This window comes from Cebus imitator, unplaced genomic scaffold (assembly GCF_001604975.1).
Source record: "Cebus imitator isolate Cc_AM_T3 unplaced genomic scaffold, Cebus_imitator-1.0 Scaffold18, whole genome shotgun sequence".
NCBI classification, from domain to species: domain Eukaryota; kingdom Metazoa; phylum Chordata; class Mammalia; order Primates; family Cebidae; genus Cebus; species Cebus imitator.
This window is the reverse complement of record NW_016107333.1, coordinates 8,197,432-8,215,128: the sequence shown is the minus strand read 5'-3', so window position 1 is coordinate 8,215,128 and position 17,697 is coordinate 8,197,432. Positions and strand designations below refer to the sequence as shown.

Sequence of the window (17,697 nt, the reverse complement as noted above, 5' to 3'; positions counted from 1 at the left end):
CAAAGTGCTGGGATTATAGGCGTGAGCCACCGCGCCCAGCCTGTCATCTCTTCTTTAAGGACACCATTCAGATTGGATTTAGAGCCCACCCAGATAATCTAGGATGATCTCCTCTCAAGATTTTTAACTTAATGACATCTTCAGAGACCCTTTTGCCAAATCAGGTAACATTCCCAGTTTCAGATGTTAGGACTTGGACATATCTTTTAGGGAGTCACTATTCAGCCCATTATACTAAGTATGTTCACAGTCCTCTAGGAAAATAAGTTGATATTTCAAATTGTTGTCTGTTTTTTGCAAACTTATAGAAAACTCTAACCTCCATTTCTCTGATTCTTTGCAGTTGGTCCTGAGAAAAGGGTGCCAGCAATGCCTGGATCGCCTGTAGAAGTGAAGATACAGTCCAGATCCTCACCTCCCACCATGCCACCCCTCCCACCAATAAATCCTGGAGGACCGAGGCCAGTGTCCTTCACTCCTACAGCATGTGAGACCTCTTAGTTACTGGTGTTTGTAGTTCAGAGTAGACATTTGGATCTAAGAGATTGACTTGCATGAAGCCTTTCGTATATATTATTCAGTATTTTCAAAGTGCTATTGAAAACATAGACACAGATATATTATTTCTGGTTGTTTCTTTTATAAATTACACCCTCTGCAAATAATACTTAGCTTAGTTATTTGGATATTTAGTTGTTTAAATATTTTGTTTTCATGCTCTTTGGTAACTTTTTATTTCCTTGACTCTAACAATAATGAATTTAAATTATTATATTGACTTTTGGGATTCAAAGTAAGTTTTCCAGAATTACAGAATTAATTCTAAAAGCATTCTAGTGCTGTCATTAAGGCTCTTTACAAAAGAGGATATTGTTGTATTATTTTACTAGGGCTGCCATAATGAAATACCACAGACTGGTGGTTTAAACAATTTATTTTTATTAATTTTCTCACAGTTCTGGAGGAAGAATGTAAAGATCAAGGTGTTGGCAGGTTTGGTTTTACCTTGGCCTTGCAGATGGTTACCTTCTCACCATATCCCCACATGGCCTTTCCTCCATTTGCGTGTATCCCTGGTGTCTCTTCCCCTGCTTATAAGGACAATAATCGTATTGGATTAGGGACTACTCATAATACCTCTTTTAAACTTAATAAACTCTTCAAAGTCCTTATCTCCAAATATGGTCCTATTCTGATATACAAGGAGATAAGACTTCAGTGTGTGAATTTGGCCAAGACTCGGGCAGAATTCAGTCCATAACCATTATGTTAGCTAATAATATATGTAACAAGATATTCAACTTCACTAACCATCAAGGAAATGCAAACTAACACCCAATACAATACCATTATACATGCACCGGGATGTTCAAAATGATGCCAAGTTTCGATGATGTATGGAGCAACTTGAACACTCATACAATGCTGGTTGGAGTGTAATTTAGTACATCCACTTTTGGAAATTGTTTGGCTATGTGCACTAATGCTGAATTTCCACGTACCCTGTAACTGAATGATTTCAGTCCTATATATCGATAATCACCAAAATAACCCCAAATAAACTTCACCTTAAAATCTGGTATACATACATGCACATATATGTCTTTTCTTTTCTTTTCTTCTCTTTTCTTTTCTTCTTTTTGAGATGAAGTCTTGCTCTGTCACCCAGGCTGGAGTGCAGTGGCGCGATCTTGGCTCACTGCAACCTCAGCCTCCCAGGTTCAAGCGATTCTTCAGCCTCAGCCTCCCAGGTAGCTAGGACTACAGGAATCGGCTAAGTTTTGTATTTTTAGTAGAGACAGGGTTTCACCATCTTGGCCAGGCTGGTCTTGAACTCCTGACCTCGTGATCTACCCACCTTGGCCTCCCAAAGTGCTGAGATTATAGGCATGAGCCACCACGCCCAGCTGCACATACGTGTCTTGATCTTCATTTGAGTTATGCCTTTCCATACACATGCTGCCGCCCCCAGTTCACGTTGACACTCTGCAGAGCTTTTGCCTCTAAACCAGAATGTACTGCTATTTGTGGAATGCCCAAAAAGTGTCAGAGAACTGAGCCAGATGCTATATGTATTGTTTTATTTAAATGTTATTACACAAGCTTGCACACTGTCCTTGCTCAAAACTTTGTGTTTTGTGTGTAAGAGAATGTAAGATGTACAGCGTTAATTGGAAGTTTATTATTTTCCCAAAACATTTGAAATTGAGTAGCTGGCAACTGCAGCATTCAGTTTGAGCCAGAGTGAATGAAAAGAAGTACAATATCACTTTTTAAAAATTCTAATTTCTATCTCAAAGTTAAACAGACCTAGACATATATACTATCTTGAAAAGAAACAGATTTAAATCTTGGCCATCAATCAGATTTCAAGATACACCCATAGGTACATGTATATATAAATGCAGCCCTTTTCACTTCCATATTTGGCTGCTTGGAGGTGGATGTTTCATTTCAGAAAATGCGATCATACAGTTTTTACTAAAGAGACTACGAAGAAACCTTCCTGTGCATCAGAGTAGCTAAAAGCATGATAATGTGTTATTTTTGTGGGTTCCTTCAAAAGGGAACAGCTTGCCAATAACAATTGACCTTTCTGTGAAAACAAAGAAATGGCAGACCATTGCAACTAATTTTCTGGATTGCTGAGATTGAGTGTTGAACCTTCTTTCTAGTAGCTTTAGTAATTTCCTTTAATGGAAGACACAGAAGAAAATTCACCCCCTTTCTCAGCCTGTTAGCCTTTTATACAGTGAATCATTCAGCAGCATTTTCCTGAACACTTACCCTTTGCTAGCAAATGAACAAAGCAAAAATATACACAGTATACACAGTTTGTAAAACTTAATTACAGTATGGACATATGTGTTGTGTAGTATATTAGTCAATAAGGCAACAAAAATATAGAAATAAGCATAGGTCGGGCGCGGTGGCTCACGCCTGTAATCCCAGCACTTGGGTAGGCTGAGGAGAGCAGAGCAGATCACTTGAGGTCAGGAGTTTGAGACCAGCCTGGCCAACATGGTGAAACTCTGTCTCTACTAAAAGTACAAAAAATTAGCTGGGTGTGGTGGTGCAAGCCTGTAATCCCACCTGCTTGGGAGGTTGAGGCAGGAGAATCGCTTGAACCCTGGAGGCGGAGGTTGCAGTGAGCCGAGATCACACCACTGCACTCCAGCCTGGGTAACAGAGCAAGACTCTATCTCAAAAAAAAGGGAAAGAAACAAGCATAATTTGGGAAGTAAAATGATGGAAGCATGCACATAGGCAGCACAGAGATATAGTGAATCCACTAAGGCTGACCTTCAAGTGGAGCAGCAGCAGCATGTGTCAAAGAATGCTCCTTAATAGAGATGATACCTGAACTATATGGAATGAAAAAGAGCTTGCCAGGTCAAATGTGAATAAGGTTCAGTGTAAGAAGAGGGAACAGAGATGGTTAACTGTGAGTGGCTTAGAGGAAGTAGAAAGGAAGTGGAAGAATTTTTATAATTAATAAGTTTGTTTTTGGTAAAATATGATTAAATGTCATTTTTCTAAGCTAGGTAAAGATTAAATGATTGACTCTTTAAATATTGCTTAAGTCCTGTATTGTTTCTTATGTTTTTAGATGCAGTTTCACTTTAATAGTTTTTTAAAGCTGAATATGATTAAGTGAAAATAGGATGACACTTAGGTACTAGATCAATTAGGTTTTTACTCAGTGCCAACAAGAACATAGCTCAGTGCCAGGCACAGTGGCTCATGCCTGTAATCACAGCCTTTGGGAGGCCAAGGCGTGAGGCTTGCTTGAGCCAGGAGTTTGACACCAGCCTGGGCAGTATAGTCAGACCCCTTTATCTACCAAAAAAAAAAAAAAATAGCCGGACATGGTGGCACATTCTTGTAGTCCCAGCTACTCAGGAGACTGAGATGGAGGGACGCTTGAGTGCAGGAGGTCGAGGCTGCCATGTGCCAAGTTGGTGCTGCTGCACTCCAGCCTGGATGGCGGAATGAGACCCTACCTCAAAAAACAAAACCATAGCTCTAGGGTTCTTTTCCAAATTAAAATTATCAGGAAATGACTATTAAGAACAAAATAGGAAAACTAATTAATCAATGTATTATAATTTGAGCAAAAATGTAGAATGGGAGTGTCCTGCATGGAATCAGGAAGATTCCTTATTGAATGACCAAGGATTTGGCATATTAATCTAGCACCGTTAAGTCAGAGAGTTACTTGCTTTAATGGACATGAGTATTCTGGATGGCCAAAGAGATGGGTATCTTATTGTAGGAATAAATCGTTAAATCAGTAGGCCTAAAAAATATCCCTCACATTATCATAACTCCTTTTTCTGGTTTCTTGCTCACATGCTACCTTCTGATTGACTACCTGCTGTTTTTGGGATCTTGAAATTGGGAAGAAGATGTGATGTAAAAGATGGATATGAGTACCCCATCACTGGAAAGAGCTATTGGACGAGACCCATCTCAAGTACTACCTGTTGCAGGAAGTCTTTCTTAAAACTGTGGACCCCTGCCCATGGCACCTGTAGAGTTAGATGTCCCTTATTGCTCTTGGAGCACTCTGCTTTCTTTTTAAAACTCCAATGTTACTCTGTTATCACTTTTATTTGACAGCAGTCTCATTAAGGACAGAACATGTTTTGCATACTTTTATAACATGTGCTTTACAAAATTTAAATGAACAAATGAAGGAGAACACAAACAAGAAAAAATGAACAAAGGTCCTGTTGTTTTGCACGTAACCTGAGTCTTTCATTTTGGCTTTCTTTTAGTAAGCAATGGAATCAACCATTCTCCTCCTACCCTCAATGGCGCCCCATCACCACCACAGAGATTCAGCAATGGTCCTGCCTCTTCCACATCATCTGCACTCACAAATCAGCAGTTGCCAGCGACTTGTGGTGCTCGACAGCTCAGCAAGTTGAAACGCTTTCTTACCACTCTGCAACAGTTTGGCAATGACATCTCCCCTGAGATTGGGGAGAAGGTGCGGACTCTTGTTCTTGCACTGGTGGTAAGTACAGCCTCACTGTTGTTGTCAGCTGCCTGAGTATGTGGCTTAGATCCAAAGCCAGCAGAGAAGTTCTAGATATTTCTGCTCATTTTCAAACCCATAGTAATATGGCAGATGCTACAGACTAGACTAGTTATTGAATAACTTGTATAAAACTGTTTAATTGTAGGATTTTTCTTTTGAGACAGGGTCTCACTCTGTCACCCAGGCTGGAGTACAGTGGTGCAAACACAGCTCACTTCAGCCTTGATCTTCCAGGTTTAAGCAATTCTCTTGCCTCAGCCTCCCAAGTAGTTGGGACTATATGGGCGTGCCACCATGCCCAGCTAGTATTTTTATTTTTGTAGAGCCGGGATCTCCCTGTCTTGTTCAGGCTGGTCTCAAACTCCTAGCTTCAAGCAATCTGCCTACCCCAGCTTCTCAAAATGCTGGGATTACAGGCATAATGTTTAATTGTAGATTTTATATCAATGCTTATCAAAGAAGCAGTCAATGATATTTTCTTAATTCCCAAAACAACTTTGGATTTTTCTTAAAACTGGTCTCAACAGGCCCACTGGTGTCCAACCAAGTTAATGCAAGGTTTTGCAGTTTCATATATTCAGTGCCTCGTACATTGTTTCCAAACCAAGGAGAGTAGGGAAGTAGCAAATTTAATTTTTAAAACAATAATTTGTAAAATTACAAGTTTCATGGACTAAATAAATAGTATCAAAGGGATTGAATTGTTCAGCTCCTTGTGCATATAAACTTGCTTAAGAATTTGCAAGATACACATAATTTTTCTTTCTATATTGCGCTTGGTGAACCTTGGTATAAAGGGGTAATTTTCTGACTTTGACAACTGGGTGGGGTTTTATTCTCAGTATTTATAAGGGAAGTACTACCAGTTCCCAATGTTTCTAGTTGAATTCTTTAAGATTTACCTCCAGTGAAAGCATTCTGTGCTCCTTTGTGTATGTTAACCCCTTCTTCTGGGATAGAAAGATGAATCACAGCACTAATCCTTGAAGTTGCTGTTCTCCAAGTGTGATCCAGAGACCCCAAAGATTCCCCAGGATCCTTTCTGGAGATAGTAGTAGAATAAAGGCAAAAGTAGATAGAATCCAACTGATTTCTATTATGCTAGACATTAAAGAGACTTATAAATTATAAAACAGTGCCACTCTTCTTACTTTGAGAAAATACAGATTTTAAAAATCACACCTCAGTCTGAACCAATACAGTTATTTTGTATTTTATTTAAATTCTCAGCTTTAATTTCTGATATGGTAATGTAAATAAATGCAATCCATATAAATTAGAAGAATTCTGAGACAAAACAGCCTTAAAAATTTTCCTCAGTCTAAGTCCAGGTGTGGTGTCTCACGCCTGTAATTCTAGCACTTTGGGAAGCCAAGGTGAGAGGATTGCTTGAGTGCAGGAGTTCAAGATCAGCCTGGCTATATAGTGAGTCTCTGTCACTACAAAACAATTTTTCAAAAGTTAGCTGAGTATGGTGGCACATGCCTGTGGTCCTAGCTACTCAGGAGGCTGAGGTGGGAGGATTCCTTGGGCCCGGGAAAGCTGTGTTTGCACCACTGTACTTCCAGGCTAGGTGACTGAGTGAGACCTTATCTCAAAATATAAATTTAAAAAATCTCTCAGTCTATTATGAAAGAACTTGCATACAAGGCAAAATGCAATAAATGACTTTGTCATTTGTGAGGTTTCATCCTTGTTACCTATGAGTAGAGCTTGTTTATTTTCATTGCTATAGTGTTTTATTGTAGGAATGCACTACAGTTTACACTTTGGACTATGTGACATTTAAGTCATTTGCAATTTGGGACAGTTTTGGCATCTCCAGCATCATCCCTATGTTTTGAGGTTTGCCAGAAGGAGTCACAGGACTCGACATACAGTTGTGCTCACAGCTAAGATCAATTACAGATGCATAGTAAAGAGACATAGTTAGATCATAAAAGAGAGAGACACACAGGTGGAGTCCTTATGCTCTCTCCCTCGTCTGAATGGTAACACAAGAGTGCCCTTTCCCCAGCAACAAAAATACAGCAACGTATATGCTTCTGTCAAGGGAAGCCTATTAAAGACTCAGTGCCCAAAGTTTTTGTTGGAACCTGGTCACATAGGCACTTTTTGCCTAGCACCTGCCAAATTTTACCCTCTTATCGGGAAAACCTGTGTCTAGCATGAACCGTCTTGTTCACAGAACTACTCTACACACAGTCACCCTTATTGGTTAGGGAAAGTATAGTTCTTTTTTATTTTAAATCTATTTATTCCTCAAATTTTAGACTACTATAGAAAAATCTTACTGGATCTAAAGTAAGGTCATTGGTCTTAAATGTCAAAATGAGCTTGAACATAATTGGAAACAAAGCAGACATCAAAATGTTATGATGATTCCAGCAGCAAATTACTTCAAGTATTATCTATTCTTAAAAATAATTTCAAGATTAAAAGTAAACATGTCAAAAATTCATTTCCAAAAAATGTGAATCTTTTTTTAGTTATGAAAAGTATATGTAGGTATGTTCAATTATTTCTTTTAAATGGCCACACGGGTTAACTTTTTTTTCCCATAGTAAAATATACATTACAGAAAATACCATTTTAACCGCATTTTAAGTATACAGTTCAGTGGTTCGAAATACATTCATATTGTTTGTCCTGTTCACCGTTGTGTCCCTGTTCAACCATTGTGTACCTAGAGCCTATGAGCATCACAGGGTTAAGGAATTTATGCAGTTGCTTTTTTTGAATTGTGATGAGATTTACTGTGTTAACTATTTTTAGGTTTACAGTTTAGTGATAAGTATATTCACATTATCATACAGCCATCATCACCATCCATCTCCAAAACTCTTTTCATCTCGCCAAATTTTGCCAATTAAACAATAACACCCCATTCCCCCCTCTCCCTAGACCCTGGCAATTAACCAATCTACTTTCTGTCTCTTTTTACTACTCTAGGTACCTTATATAAGTAGAATCATATTGTGACTACACTATTTTACTTAGCTCAATATCCTCAGGGTTTATCCATGTTGTAGCATACATCAGAATTTCTTTCCTTTTTAAGGCTGAGTAATATTTCATTTTATGTCTATATCACATTTATTGATCTGTTAATCCCTCAGTGGACACATGGGTGCTGCCACCTTTTCAGTTAAGAAATGTTTTAATACTGTAGGAAGGCCAACCTTACAAGCAGGCCTTTCTAAGGCTAGCAGTTTTAGGCCTACTGTGTTAACTCTTTTTTGTACAGGGCCATTACAAATAATGCTCCTGTGAACATTCTTATACATGTGTGGAAGCATCACACACACAGTGGAATTATGGTTTCATATGTTGTACATATATGCAAATTTAGTGTTGAGTGCCATATAGTGTTCCCAAGTGTTATGCCTCTAACCTGCTGATGTTTTCTTTAAGATTGATATTAAAAGTATATATAGATTTAGGTGAGGATTGAGGGAGAAAATGTGTTTGTTAAATACAGTACTTATTATTGCAAGAAAAATTTAAAACTTAGCAGACTAGGTATAGCAGGCACTACCTTCATTTGATGATGGCTTTACATGTAACCAAAACTCTACAGCAAGCTTCATGTTTAATGGTGAAATTTTGAAAGCTTTTCCTGTGAGATTAGGAAGCACCTAAGGATATCTGTCTTCTATTCAGTGTAATCCTGAAGGTTCTAACCTAGGAAATAAGATATAAAGATTGGAGAGACATAAATGAAACTGCTATTTCAAGGAGAGTTAACATGTTTATAGCATTAAATTTGCCTATTCAAGAAAGCATCTTCATCATGTCTAGTCCTTTATTATGAAAAGTATGGCCAAGATTTTGGTGGGCATACATAAGTGGAACAGTCTTTCAGGTAGCAGAAACTTTATTTAGCCACGTCAAAGAAAGGCCACGTAGTTGGTGTGGTAGTGTGTGCCTGTAGTAACAGCTACTCAGAAGGCTGAGGCAGGAGGATCATTTGGGCCCAAAAGTTTGAGGGCAGCCTGGGTAACATAGCCAGACCCCCGTCTCTAAAAATAATGGCCACATAATTTAGTAGGGGGACTTCACCTGTTTGCATTCTGTGTCCATGTTGTGTAAGAAATAAGGTACTGAGAGTCCCTAACTATACCCAGAAGGGCAAGCCTGGGCATATTCCACTTTAAGGTAATGGTAAATGTTTTGTGCTTCACCTTCTTATTTGGAGAATGTTTGGCAATGTTTCTGGTACCATTTGTCCTAAGAAAATGATAAACAGTGTGCACCAAGATAACCAGTTCAACATTAAGTACCCCCTCCCTCATTGAAACTAACTAAAAAGTCTGTAAAACCCTGAGTAAAGTATAATATATCTGTTTTGGAATATGATGTCATTAAAAATCAAGTCTCATTCTGGTTCAGAGGCAAGATAGAAAGGCATACTTCTCCCTATTCCTCTTAATAAATGGCAAAAACCCTTGGACATTGCATATAAAACAAAAATAATTAGACCCTTTGCCAGGCATGGTGGAGTGCGCCTGTAGACCCAGCTACTTAGGAGGCTGAGGCAGTTGGATTGTGAGCCTGGGGGACAGAGCAAGACCCTATCTCTTTAAAAAGAAAAAGACGACGACGACGATAACCACTCTTAAAGGTAGAGAGAAAAGGGCAGATTCACTCATGGGACCCACGGGACTACGTAAGCAGTGAGTTCCCTAGGTTTTGTGTTTTCCTGACATATCCCAGACCAGGATGTGCAGAAAATGAAAATGTTAAGAGTAAGCGTAAAAACCTAGGTAAATAAATAAACTTTCCTTAGCTGGCACAGTGGAGTATGCCTGTAGTCCCAGCTACTCAGGAAGTAGTCTTTCCATACATTATGAGACCTGATTGCTTCCTTTGCAGTAGGTATAAAAGAGTACCATTGTCTTACACTTAGTTTTTATTCCTGATTGCCAGAATTACAGGTTTCTTTGGCTGTATTGTGCAAATGTCATATACTTAGAACAGATACACAGTTCACTTTAAAATAATTTTTTTTGGTATGAAATGTGGGAAAGTGTTCAAACATTTTCCTCTAACATGTTTAAATTGGACATACCACTTTTCCCTGAAGGAAAATATCTTAATGTTTACTGAATAATAAATATGATATATTTGGAAAATCCAACATAATTGCATACTCAGAAATACCTGTTATTGTGATTATTCTTCCAAGCATTAAATATATGATATGATATGCACGTATGTTATTTTTATAAGTGGATTCTTAGAAAATATAATCTTCTGTTTCTGGTTTTCCACTTAACAGTGTTGGAGATACCTTTTCCACATTAATGCATATAAATCTACTCTACCACCTCCCCCCATAAGTGTTCTGATACATGACTCTTGTAATTTTAATGTAGCTTCCTGTTGGTAGATCTATATATTCCACCCCCCTACACCCCCCAGGTTTTTTTTTTGGTTAGGAAAATATATTGTAATTGTGAGTAAGTTGCGTGTTACATACTATGTTTTTGAACACTTGGAAAGTTTGTGAAAGTAAATTTCTAGAAATGGTAATTGCTCTTTCAGGGGAGCATGTAGGGATTCAAAATAATCCTCACATTTTGTCTTGTTTTGTTTGTTTTAATTTGTTATCCTACATAGTTTTATGAACTTTGAAGAAAATATTTTTATTTGTTCATTCCCCTTAGCAGAGTTGCTGAGTCCCATTCCTAGTTTAAGGCCTAGACTTTTGAGAAAACACAGATGTCGGGCACCCTTCCAGAGAACAGTAAAAGCTGAGGGTTTGCCTGTTGGGAGTTACTCTAATACGCATAATGCATACAGGCCACTTGAAGGTAGAAGGCAAACTATTGTTCTTTTTTCTTTTGCTTTTTTTTCGGACTTCCTATTTCGAAGATTTGGGGACGTTATACCAGGAGGTGGGGGGCAGAACTTGAAAAAGAAATGAACTTTTGAAAAAATGTGACTCTGGGTTATTGAGTCCAAAATGTCTTGAAGTTGACATCCAAGGTTGAGTCAGGATCTCTGTAACAGGAAACGTTATAAGCTTGATTCCCTGTGCCTGAAGTGACTTGCAATGAACCCCTCAATATCGGGCCTGAGTGTCTTTCTTTATGAGTAGTAAGAAAGGCAGTGCCCTATTCTGCAGCCTAGGCTGCTGGGCAAAGGGGAGAATTTGGATTTGAGGTGTTGGTGAAGGGAATCAAGGAGCGTGAATTTCTGTCATAAGAAACCAGTATGGTTTACCTTTGCCAGGCTCAGAGTTCATGATAATGTTCCTGCAATTATCCTTTTCCTTATGATTTAAAAGAGTTCACACCTGTAATACCGACCTGGGAGGCTGAGGCAGGAGGATAACTTGATCTCAGGAGCTCAAGACCAGTCTGCACAACATAGCAAGACCTCATCTCTACTAAAAATTTAAAAAATAGAAAGGCCATGTGTGTTAGCTCACGCTTGTAATCCCAGCACTTTGGGAGACCGAGGCAGGCAGATCATGAGATCAGGAGTTTGAGACCAGCCTGGCCAACATGGTGAAACCCTGTCTCTACTAAAAATAAAAAAATTAGCCAGGTGTGGTGTCAGGCATCTGTAATCCCAGCTACTCAGGAGGCTGAGACAGGAGAATCACTTGAACCTGGGAAGCGGAGGTTCCAGTGAGCTGAGACTGTGGCACTGCACTCCAGCCTGGGCAACAGAGTGAGACTCTGTCTCAGAAAAAAGAAAAAAAAAAAAAAAAAAAAAAAAAAAAAAAAAAAAAAAAAAAAAAAAAAAAAGCTTGGCATTGTAAGTTTTTGGAGGTTGAACGAGGTTATTTATCTTTTCAGAACTCAACAGTGACAATTGAGGAGTTCCACTGTAAGCTCCAAGAAGCCACAAACTTCCCCCTTCGTCCTTTTGTGATTCCATTTCTCAAGGTAATTCAATAAAATAATTACTAAATATAATTTATCTTCAGTATCTTCTCAAGTTCTTCTAATCCCTGTTACGTGATTTAAATCAGAGCAGTTTGCCACATTTTTAGATCTTTATTTTTGGCTGTTAGAGAGGTCTGAGTGCAGTCAACAGATAAACCTCAGATTTCATGAGATGAGAACTGCAAAAGTCTTATGTTGTGGTCTGTGTGCAGACACTGCTGGTAACACACAGGAGTAGCTAGCATAGGAGAGAATGGGAGGTGCTTGGGCTGGAAGTGTGAAGGTAGAAGGGAGGTAGAGCTCCTAACAGAAGAAATAACTGCACACTAATCTTTTGGGTACAGTCAGAGTGTGAAGAGTATGGTATCTGAGAAGAGGGCTGTCGGACAAAAGGCAAGGCCTTTGCAGTTTAGACTTACTCTAAGGTCAGGAGAGGATGTGGGAAGACAGTGTTTGTGTCTCCCCAAACCCAGTTACTGTAGTTTCTAAAGATGTCTTCTGCAATAATGTTTTCCGGACCATAACTTTTGGAGAGATTGTTCTGCATTATCATGCTTAAATGATAAATGAAATGAGATAGTGTTTTCTTTACATGGAATATAATCTTTTTAAAAAGCTTTTGGCCGGGGACAGTGGTCCACACCTGTAATTCCAGCACTTTGGGAAGCCAACGCAGGTGGATTGCTTGAGCTCAGGAGTTCGAGACCACCTGTCCAACATGGCAAAACCCCATCTCTACCAAAAAATACAAGAAAAATCAGCTGGGCAGTGGCACACACCTGTAGTCCCAGCTACTTGGGAGTCTGAGGCAGGAGAATTGCTTGAACCTGGGAGGTGCAGGATGCAGTGAGCTGACATTGTGTCACTGCACCCCAGCCTGGGTGACAGAGCAAGACTCTCTTTAAAAAAAAAAAAAAAAATTATTTAAGAGTAAGCTGCAAGACCAGGTATGGTGGCTAATGCCCATAATCCCAGCACTTTGGGAGGCCAAGGCGGCCAGATCACTTGAGGTCAGGAGTTAAGAGAACAGCCTGACTAACATGGTGAAACCCTGTCTTTACTAAAAATACAAAAAAATTAGCACCTGCCTGTAGTCCCAGCTACTCATGAGGTTGAAGAAGGAGAATTGCTTGAACCTGGAAGGCAGAGGTTGCAGTGAGCCAAGACCATGTCACCACACTCCAGCCTGGGTGACAGAACAAAACTCTGTCTAAACAAAGAAAAGTAAGCTGCAGACATTATGCTTTTAAATACTTGAATACAGTTATCAAATCAGGAAAGTAACATTGATACAGCACTGTTATCGTATCTATAGACCGTATTCATACTTCACCACGTATGCTGCTAATATATTTTACAACAAAGAAAAGCTTGGGAGGGAGCTTAGTTCTGGATCTAATTCAGGACCACTCGTTGCATTATTTGTCATGTGTCTTTAGTCCGCTTTAGTCTGGCACACTCACTCAGCTGCTTGTGATCTTGACATTTTTACAGATTACGGCATAGTTACCTGGATTTGGTTCTCTCTGATGTGTTAGTATGATTAGAATCATTTTCCAAAAAAACTGTACTCGGCTGGGCTCAGTGGCTCACACCTATAATCCCAGCACTTTGGGAGGCCAAGGTGGGTGGATCATCAAGAGACCAGCCTGACCAATATGGTGAAACCCCATCTCTACTAAAAATACAAAAAATTAGCCAGACATCGTGGCATGCACTTGTAGTCCCAGCTACTCAGAAGGCTGAGGCAGGAGAATCGCTTGAACCCGGGAGGCAGACGTTGCAGTGAGCCGAGGTTGCACCACTGCACTTTAGCCTGGGTGACAGAGCAAGACTCCATCTCAAAAACAAAACAAACACAACAAAACAAAAAATTATACTCAATTGTTACTATATTTTGAATTTTGTCAATATTTATGGAAATTTGTTTTCTCTGTTTTATGAGTATCTGTATAATATCTTTAATTTCGCCTTTTAACAAAGCCTAAAAAATTTACTATCTAGCCAAATAAATAAGCCCCTTTTACTTTACCTTTCATTTCCTAAGAAAATGTAATAGCATCAGACAGATAGGTCATCTTACAAAAGTACTAATACCAGTTTTTAAAAACTTTATATTGGAGCACAGCAGATACACAGAAAGAGGCATAGGTCTAAGGCGCACAGCCTGTATCACGGCTCTGTTCTCACGGCGTCAAAGCCCTGGCTGCTCTGAGAAGTCTGTGGCACCTTCCTGAGCCCTGAAACAGCTGTACTGGCTCTATCTTGATCTCCTTTCTGTGTGTCAGATCTGGCAGACAATTATTTCCCCAAGACTCTAGAATTAAAAAAGATTTGTGAAATTTGTGTTAATAGGAAATAATTAGCATGTTTTTTATTCATCATGGGACATGTCACAAGTGTAAAGATCTGACATGGTGGTTTTTTTTTTTTTAATTAAGTTTTTACAGTTGCAACAAGATTGAGGTTATAGAACAGACTTTAAAAGAATTTTATATAGTCAAATTCCCTATTCTTAACTCTGTTATTTTGGAAAACAGCATGAGGTAGGTTGTTATGGCAGCTTTTTGGCTAGCATTTGGGGTTTTGTCAATTTATTTCTGCTTTAAAACAGTCACTAATTATGGTGCCTGCTAAATTAACCCTCAGTGAAGGGATAGCTACTTGCATGTATTAAAACTCTCCTTTCACTTACTCATTTGTCCCTTGGGTTTAAGCCTTTGCTTATGAGCTCAGCCTGCATTGCTTTTAAATTTGATGAGAAAAATATAATTTCTACTTTATGGTTTTTTTTTAATAAAAGACATGGGAAAAGTAAATTCTGTATATGAAGGAAGTCAAGTTCTGAGCTTTAAAAGATGTATGGGTTTTAAAATGTGATTTGTTCCTATTATAGGTTTTCTAAATATGAGAGACAGAAAAATATCTAATGAATTATCTTTTTACATTTTACATCACTCCCAATGCTCCTTTTCAAACTCCCATGTTTCGTAATAATCACAGTTTCTAGAATTCCATGGCAGCTCTCATATAGAACATGAAGGAAGGCTGAGTAGTGCTATCAGAGATGGGCTGGGATTCAGAAGAGAGAAACCAGGGCTTGGAATGACACCCACATAGGCAATAGTACTTCTCTCACTCACTGAAGTCTTCAGAAGTGTGTGTTTTAAAATTACTATGTTCAACAACGCTTTATTGAACTTTGACTCTATACTAGGCTGTAAAGGTAAATAAGGTACAGTCTCTTCCTTAAGCAGATTTACATCTGGTTGGGGCAAGAAATAACTGAACCAGTAATTCAAGTGTCGTATAAGAGGTGTCATACTCACAGAAGAAGCATGTGAAAATCAGACTGCCAAGGAAAAGAGGGCTTTTATCTGTATCATCTACTTCATGAAAGCGTTTGAGGTGCTGAGCCCTGTTGTATAGGGCCCAACACTGAGAAAACTGCCTCTTCCTTTCAAGGCCAATCTGCCCCTGCTGCAGCGAGAACTGCTGCACTGCGCTCGGGCAGCCAAGCAGACCCCATCCCAGTACCTGGCTCAGCATGAACACCTTCTGCTCAATACAAGCATTGCATCGCCTGCTGACTCTTCAGAGCTGCTCATGGAAGTACATGGAAATGGGAAGAGGCCCAGTCCGGAGAGGTGAGCAGATGAGCTTTGCTGTCCTTGTCTTTCTGGAACCACAGTGTCCTTTCCCTTTGCTTATAAAAGAAAGAGAATTTGATTGCTGTGGTTATAATGTCTCAGACTTCTATTGAGACAAGTTCTGGCTCTATCGCCCAGACTGGAGCACAGTGGCACAATATTTGTTTACTGCAGCCTCTGCCTCCTGGGCGCAAGCGTTCTTCCCACCTCAGCCTCCTGAGTATCTGGGACTGCAGGCACGTGCCACCATGCCCAGCTAATATTTGTGGGGTTTTTCTATTGTTTTGTTGTAGCTGTTGTTTTTGTTGTTATTGTTGGAGAGATGGGCTTTTACCGTGTTGCCCAGCCTGATCTCAAACTTGTGAGCTCTAGAGATCCACCTGCCTTGACCTCCCAAAGTGCTGGGATTACAGGTGTGAGCCACCATACCCAGCCCAATGTCTCAGGCTTTCTATGGTTATTTTTGCTTTTTTCCAATACCAAGCTGCAGGATACATCTAAAATCTATGAGAGTAGCTTCTAGTCATGAGCGTTTTTCAGAAACTCTTCAGATGCCTACATACCCAGTGAGAAACTCTACTTTAGAAAATTTATGGGTCTCCTGTTCGAGAAGCCTCAGAAATACAGTTGTACCTTTTCTTGGATGCTGTTCATAGAAAGAATTAAAAAATAAAGAAATACAATCTGCCAAATGTATTTTTTCCCTTTTTGATGAGAGAATTATTATTTTTGACAAACTCTTTTTTTTCTGATGTGAGAAGTCTCGAAAAAGTATAGCAATTATTAATACTTGCCAGTGACTCATTTTTACTGAGATTAAAATTAATATGAATTTATTTTGGAAAGCTCCCTATGAGTGGCTATCAAAGGCGGCAATAATTTAACAATAGTGGATAGGCTTTAATGACACTTTTTAGAAAGTATAAAAAAGAAAAGTAGAAAATTTATTACAGTTGAATCTGAGTCACTGAAAACCCTGCCAGTACACAATTGGACCCACTGTTAATTTGACTGGCTTTAAAAAAATAAAAGACCCAATTGGATTTGTTATATGAGCCTTTTTTCTCCCATGCAGTTTCTTTCCAGTAACTCACCTTCATAGTAACAAGTTTGACCTTAATACTTTCCCAAGTATGGCTGAACCCATAACTCAGGAAAATGCTGTCATCTCCTTAGTCACTCCTTTGCTTCATGAGGGTTAATGTTTCTGTTCGGTTATAGATGGCTTTGACCTCTCTTTTCAGGCTGGTATCAGTCAGCAGTTTATACGATATCCCTGGCCCCTGAAGACAATTCAGTTCATGCCTCATGTTATGCCTTCCTTAGAGTCTTCCTGTTTATCCCAGTGCATATCACAATACCTAACGCATAGTAGGTGCTCTGGAAATGTCTGCATGTACACTTGTTGACAGGCTCAGATATGCACTTCTGCTTCTTCCACAGGAGAGAAGAAAATAATTTTGATAGAGATACAGTTGCTCCTGAGCCTCCTGCCAAGAGAATATGTACCATCAGCCCTGCTCCTCGGCACAGTCCTGCCCTCACTGTGCCCCTCATGAATCCTGGGGGCCAATTCCATCCTACCCCTCCGCCTCTTCAGCATTACACCTTAGAGGATATTGCAACTTCTCACCTGTATCGGGAACCCAACAAGATGCTAGAGCACCGAGAAGTTCGTGATAGACACCACAGTCTTGGTGAGCAATCTAAGCAGCATGGTAAATTCAGATTGGATTATTGGATGTCTTTCCAACTCAGTGATAAAGTCAAATAATACCATGATTGCTTTTTTCCACGATTGGATAAAAACTTTGGGAGGCTGGCTGGGCGCAGTGGCTCACACCTGTAATCCCAGCACTTAGGGAGGCTGAGGCGGGCGGATCACAAGGTCAAGAGATCAAGACCATCTTGGCTAACACAGTGAAACTTCATCTCTACTAAAAATGCAAGAAATTAGCCAGGCGTGGTGGCATGTACCTGCAGTCCTAGCTACTCGGGAGGCTGAGGCAGGAGAATCACTTGAACCTGGGAGGTGGAGGTTTCAGTGAGCAGAGATCGAGCCACTGCACTCCAGCCTAGACAATAGAGCAAGACTCTGTCT

General features: G+C 39.5%; 1 protein-coding gene across 3 annotated transcripts in view; it reads left to right on the top strand.

The window, feature by feature from the left end:
- Nucleotides 1–17,697, top strand: part of CBFA2T2 (CBFA2/RUNX1 partner transcriptional co-repressor 2) — a 140,828-nt gene that overhangs the window by 102,242 nt on the left and 20,889 nt on the right. For all 3 annotated transcript variants that reach the window (XM_017514130.2, XM_017514119.2, XM_037733239.1), the window contains exons 2-6: nucleotides 344–487; nucleotides 4,782–5,023; nucleotides 11,857–11,946; nucleotides 15,412–15,593; nucleotides 17,040–17,293. In XM_017514130.2, the coding sequence (XP_017369619.1) occupies nucleotides 344–487; nucleotides 4,782–5,023; nucleotides 11,857–11,946; nucleotides 15,412–15,593; nucleotides 17,040–17,293 (912 nt within the window). The remainder of the gene's footprint in view (nucleotides 1–343; nucleotides 488–4,781; nucleotides 5,024–11,856; nucleotides 11,947–15,411; nucleotides 15,594–17,039; nucleotides 17,294–17,697) is intronic.